General features: G+C 33.0%; 1 protein-coding gene across 5 annotated transcripts in view; it reads left to right on the top strand.

Moving 5' to 3' along the window:
• The first annotated feature begins 1,433 nt into the window (after positions 1-1,433).
• The window catches only part of Syt14 (synaptotagmin 14), a 235,535-nt gene continuing 230,968 nt past the window's right edge, over positions 1,434-6,000 (top strand). For 2 of the 5 annotated variants that reach the window (XM_015483380.2, XM_015483379.2), the window contains exon 1: positions 1,434-1,503. Coding sequence is in view for 3 of the 5 variants with exons in the window: in XM_048809440.1 (XP_048665397.1) it covers positions 1,480-1,503; positions 1,863-1,989 (151 nt within the window). In the remaining 2 variants the exon portion in view is untranslated. Of the gene's footprint in view, positions 1,504-1,798; positions 1,990-6,000 lie in introns of all 5 variants that reach the window. The other 3 variants (XM_048809442.1, XM_048809440.1, XM_048809441.1) reach the window with 3 other exon arrangements.

Genomic DNA, 6,000 nt, shown 5'->3' with positions numbered 1-6,000 from the left:
TTAGACTGTAGGTCTAACCTACTTTAGTGATAGAAATACTGTTTTCTAGCTTATTAGCTTGCTTCTCAGATGACCTACATTTTTCGTTAGTGGATAAAGTAGTATTTAATTTCTCATATAATTTCTGTAAGATATTCCTATTTCTTATAACTGAACTTTCATAATAAGCTTTTATAATGAATTAAATAATTCAATTATTTTGCTTTGATTATATAAAGTTTAAAAGTAATTCACAGTATAATGATTCAGTCATACATATACAGAACAATACAAAATTTTATTGAGCCTACATTAAATTGGTGGCATTATGTTTTTATGTGAAGGAAATATGTATTTACATAGTAACTAATAAAATTACTTTTAAATTAGAATAATCAGTACATATTTATGGGTATAATGTGATGATTTAATACATGTATTAGTGGAATAATTTAATTGAGCCAATTAACTTATGTGTCACATCACCTACTCATTATTTTTTGTGATGAGAACATTTGGAATCTACTTCCTTAGCAATTTTCTTTCTTTCTTTTAAATGTTTATTTTTTAGTTGTAGTTGGACACAGTACCTTTATTTTATTTATTTATATTTGATGCTGTGGATCGAACCCAGGACCTCGCACGTGCTATATGAATGCTCTACCACTGAGCCACAACTCCAGCCCCTACTCCCTTAGCAATTTTCAATAATATAATAACTTGTTTTTAACACAAGTTAAAAAGGATTATAGCAATTAGAATAAAACAAGGTTGATAGCAAATTTTTTTATAACCAACCCAATCTCAAGTTAATCTAAATATGTATGCATTGAAGTTCATGTATGTATGAATATACTCAGATGTGTGTACATATATGTATATATACAGTGGAATTTTACACAGTGATGAAAGGGAATGAATCACAGCCACAAGTAATAAAATGGATTAATGTTACAAATATTGATAGAAGCAAGACTCAAAAATGACTGCTAAATGATTCCATTTATATAAATTTTATAAACAGATAAAACTAAGTAAGATGTATTGTTAGTACTCAGGAGTGTGGTTACTTCTGGGGAATAGGGTTGTACCTATGGAGGTACATAAAGAGACTCTTGGAATGCTGGCCAAATTCTTTCTTGCCTTGTTTTATGGTAACTTGGGTGCATACTGATATGAAGAGGGTTTGGGAAGTGGTGATGTGATTTCTGCTCTTGAGAGGCTTGCTGTTCAAAATATCATGCTTGAATGAAGTGTCTTCATTGCAAAACTTCATAAAGCCTTAATTTTTGGGTTGTTTAGAAAAAATTCTGAGAACCAGGTTATCACATTAATTTAGTTAAGTTTAAAGAGAAGAATTAGGGATTTTTTTTCCAAGATCATTTCTAGGTGCTAATTTAAAGTGGTTTTTGGTAACATTCAAGCTCAGGCTATTTTCTGTGTTTTAATGCCTCATAATTTTTTTTTTTTAAATAGGTGGAGAGAGAACCTGTGGAGTACATGAACTTATTTGTATTAGAAAAGGTAAGTCAATGCTCAGTAAAGATATTTAAATACTAAATAAACACAGTGTACAATAAATTTTTATGAGATGGCAGACAATTTGGATTTATAAGACATAACATTTAATAAACATTAATGTTATTTGTATTATAGATTTAATTGTACATAAAGTACATGTTGATTACTATGTGGCTCTTGAGAGTTGCTGCTTTATATTTAGTTTTGATGGACTGATAAAGCCTGGTTTCTAGCATATTGAATTTTAGACATGGTGAAGAGGCAAAGAATGGAGGGTTTGATTTTTGTTCCCTTTCAGAATCTGGAATCTGAGTGCATGCTGATCTCCCATTGACTTCTGTTCTATTACTGTGCCCCATCAGAGAGATGTGAGGAGTTGGTTGAAATTCAAATCGGGAATATATCAAAGACCACAACATCCTATGACACGAACAACTGTCTATGCTTCCTTAGACAACTGGGTGGTTCAACAAGGTGGCCCCAGGAAAGGTAATTCAGTTATTAGGTGGAATGCGAGGAATCAGGTGTTCTCCAGATTTGAAAGAATCAGGAGAACATTGGGGGTCCCCACAATTCTGTAGAAGTAATCACAAATCTGTGAAATGGTATGAAGAAAGGAATAGATAGACTTGGGGAGGCCAGGGAAATAAATTCTTATAAATTTACTACTCTTATCTCTTTTAAAACTTGGAGTGCTTTCTTTTTCTTGCATCTCTTGAAAATTCACCTGATTTTCTTGAGTCTGGTCAGCTAGCATCTAACCTCACCCTAATATTTTACCTGCAAGAGGTTTGGAGCAGTGTTAGTGTCAGTGATACATGAATGTGATTGGCATGTCAGGGAAATGTCAGTCTGTTCTCAGCAAGTCTTTGACAGCTCTGAAAAATCTTAGCTTTTTTAGAGTTGAAAAAAATGTTTAGTCTTTCTTAGGTGAATTGATGTGGCTATTATTGACATGGTCATGTAATTTATCTGTGTATCACTGTCTGCAGTTCCTTTTTATTTAAAAACAATCTTCCTTTATTAGCATGTAGCTTATCTGTACCTTTCGTCTGGTATCTCCAAGGAGGAAATGGAAGTCAGTTCTTATGTGGATTTGTACTTCTTACCTAAAATGGAGGAAGGAGGACAAATTGGTACATTGTTGTTGTTTTTTTTCCCCCGTGTAAACATTTTTAGTCTTATATTCTAATGTTTTACTCTGGAGTTACTATAAATGTTTAAATATTTTTTTAGTTATTGCCTCATCCCACTAAATAAGACTTTTTATTTGATGGGACAGCAAAAGAAGCTGCTATACAGATTGTTATCAAAAGCTGTTAAAGCTATAGTGAGGTGAAGAGAGAATCGAGAAAGAATAGAGATCACTAGAAGGAAGGAAACTAAAATATGAAGAGGGTTTCTCATGGCTACAGTGGAAGCAGAAAGCTACAGAGGAGAACATAGAATATAAAAGTAATTATTTCATTATACACTTTTGCTATTCTTTATTGCTGTCTCTATTCCTGGCCAGGTAGTTGTCAGAATGTGCTTTGCCCACATCTCTGTATGTTGTCCACATCTTTCTATATCAGTTTACTCTTGACGTCCTTCCATTTTTCTGTAGAATTTTAATTCTATGATAAAAATTTTAGAAAAAATTATTCATATTGTAGCCATGTCATGGAAAAGTGTCTGAATCTCTGTTTATATGTATTTCCTTGGAATTTAATGTATTGGATGTTGCATAAGTATTTAAATATTTCTAGAATTAAGACTGAGGGCTAAAACTTTTGTATTTTAAGCTGGACTTTTATAAATTACAGAATATGAAAGTTATATAGAGTAGAATTATTTTAATTGTTTTAATGATATTTCTGATATTACACTCATTTTTTAAAAACATATTTGGCTATTTCTTTTTTGTCTCCTTTGCTGGCTTCTCCCTCTGTTAGACCTGTAACTATGGAATATACCAAGATTTGGTCCTTGACTTATTTCATTTTCCCATCTTTTCCCTCTTTTGATTTTATCTAGTTTTACTGTTTTGAATGCTCTGTGAATTTATAAATCCAGCTGTGGACTGTCTTTGAACTCTTCTTCTTTTATCAAACTACTTACTTGAAATTTCTTACTGGATGTCTGTTAGAATAACAACTTAACATGTCTAAAATGCAAGTCTTGATTTTCTAACATGAACCTCTACCTTCTTCAGGCTTCCTCATCTCGGGTAATTAATAGCACTGTCTACTCAGTTGCTTACGTTCTAACTTAAGAATCTTCCTATATTTCTCTCATTCTTTTATTTCCTACATTTATTAGCAAGTTTTGTCAGTTCTACCTGCAAAATGTATTTTGAATCCATACTCTTTTTTTCCCATTCTGCTGCTGTCATTACAGTCTGAGTCTTTTATTTTCTTTTGCCTAGACCACTGTTTTCTGATACACATATTCTTAGTTCTTTTCCTTTCTACAAAAGGTGGCATGTTATATATTATTATTTTGTATCTGGATTATTTTAAAGCCTGTATCCTAGAATTAAATTCATACCAAAAGGATGAGATCTTATTTTTTTTCTCTGCATTCTTCTCTAGTATGTGAACATATCATATATCACATATCATCATTCACTTAATTTCCCATTAATGGAAATTGCCATGTTTTCAAATTTTTGCTATTAAAATAATGTCACAGTGAATACCTTTGTTCATAAATAATAATGGAGGTCTGTTTTTAGTTAGATTCTGAAAAATAAGATTGCTAGGTTCAAGGAGAATTACTATATAATTGTATTAGAAATTGCAAAGTTCCTCACCTCATGGATTGTATCATTTTACTTTCCCATCAAAAGTTTTATGAACTTGGGACTGGGGTTGTGCTCAGTGGTAGAGCGTTTGCCTAGCATGTGTGAGGCACTGGGTTCGATTCTCAGCACTGCATATAAATAAATGAATAAAAGGTCCATCATCATCTTAAAAAAAGTTATATAAACTCAAAAGTTCTTTCAGAGTGTCTTAGACTTTTAGATTTTTATTGCTGTTGCTGCTGTTAATCTGGCAAATAAAAATTATAGTTTAATGTCATTTAAATTTTCTCTTGTAAATGAGGTTGACTGTCCTTCAAGCTCAGTATATAGTGTATACAAATGTGCTTGGTATTATTTGAAGGACACCAGAAGAACCTGCTTCTTCTGAAATGTCTCTCATAAGTGTTCCAGGGTTTCTCCCCTTTTGGCATTTGCTAAATTAGAATCTATCTAATTTTTAGAGGTTCATTTCAGAATATATATTACCTGGGAAGGGAAAGGTTCTCTGGCATTCTCATTTAAATACATTATCACAGTATATCAGATTGTTTCACTTTCACAGTGGAAAGCAGAAAATTAAGGCATGATATCCAAGACAATGTGATATCTGTGGGGAAGGGGGCTGGACAAGTGGGTGAAAAGTGGAAGTAGAACCGTCTTGGAGAGTGTCCAGATTAAGCAGATTTGAGATGTCAAGGGCAGACTATTTATAGAACACTGAAGACAGACTGTACCTGTTTTATAGTTTTGCCTGAGTTATTTTGCCTTGTCCATATATTTTTTTTTCTCCTAAGCATAGAGGAGACCCAAACCCCCTTGGCTGTTCTTTACTTTTTTTTGACTTGGGATGAATAGAGGAATCCAAAATATGAAGAGAAATGTCATATTAGTAACTAGTTCTTACTGGGACTGTGAAACTGGAACCTTTCCATCCCTTTCTCAACAACATATAAATCCAAGATCTTAGAGTTGTAGTGGGGGTTGGCTTTTCTTTTCTTTTTTTAAAAATTGGCATCTGTGACTACTTTATTGTGTCTTCTGGTAACTTTATTGTTTCTTGGAATGGGTAGTAGGGGTTTCTAGGTTCAATTGTTATGTGTAGCAGTGCCAGATAGCAGTTTTAGTGGTCCATACCAATGTAGCCAGGTATCAAAAGCCCATAAAATGTTTATTGGTTATGAAGGTAGGGGATGAATTTCTCCTCTTAATTTTCTTTTTTGTGTCTTTGTATTCTTGTATATTTTATTTCTTTTTTTAAAAAATATTTTCATAGTTGTAGATGGACAGAATGCCTTTATTTTTATGTGGTGCTGAGGATTGAACCCAGTGCCTTATGCATGCTAGGCAAGCGCTCTGCCACTGAGCTACAGCCCCAGCCCTGTATTTAATTTCTTTAGAAAATAGTTAAGTGTTGGGCACTGTATGGGATATCATATTCAGTAAGAAAACTTTCTTGCTCATATGTAGTTTATAATGTTTGGGCTGAAGGGAAATAGATAATAAACAAACAAATTAATTTTAGATAGCTAAATGCTGTGAAGACATAGAATACAATGATGATGTTGTGTGTGTTTGTGTGTATGTATGATAGAGAGTGTATGTGTGTCAGTATCAGAGCCTTCAGACAGAATAGGCAGGTAAGGCTTCTTCTTAGGCTGATTCTACATGATGAGAAGAAGGGAGAACATAGATCAGGAGAAGGTCATAGTTAGAGA

This window comes from Marmota marmota, unplaced genomic scaffold (assembly GCF_001458135.2).
Source record: "Marmota marmota marmota unplaced genomic scaffold, marMar, whole genome shotgun sequence".
Classification (NCBI taxonomy): domain Eukaryota; kingdom Metazoa; phylum Chordata; class Mammalia; order Rodentia; family Sciuridae; genus Marmota; species Marmota marmota.
The sequence above is the reverse complement of the archived record's forward strand: the minus strand, read 5'-3'. Positions and strand labels throughout refer to the sequence as shown.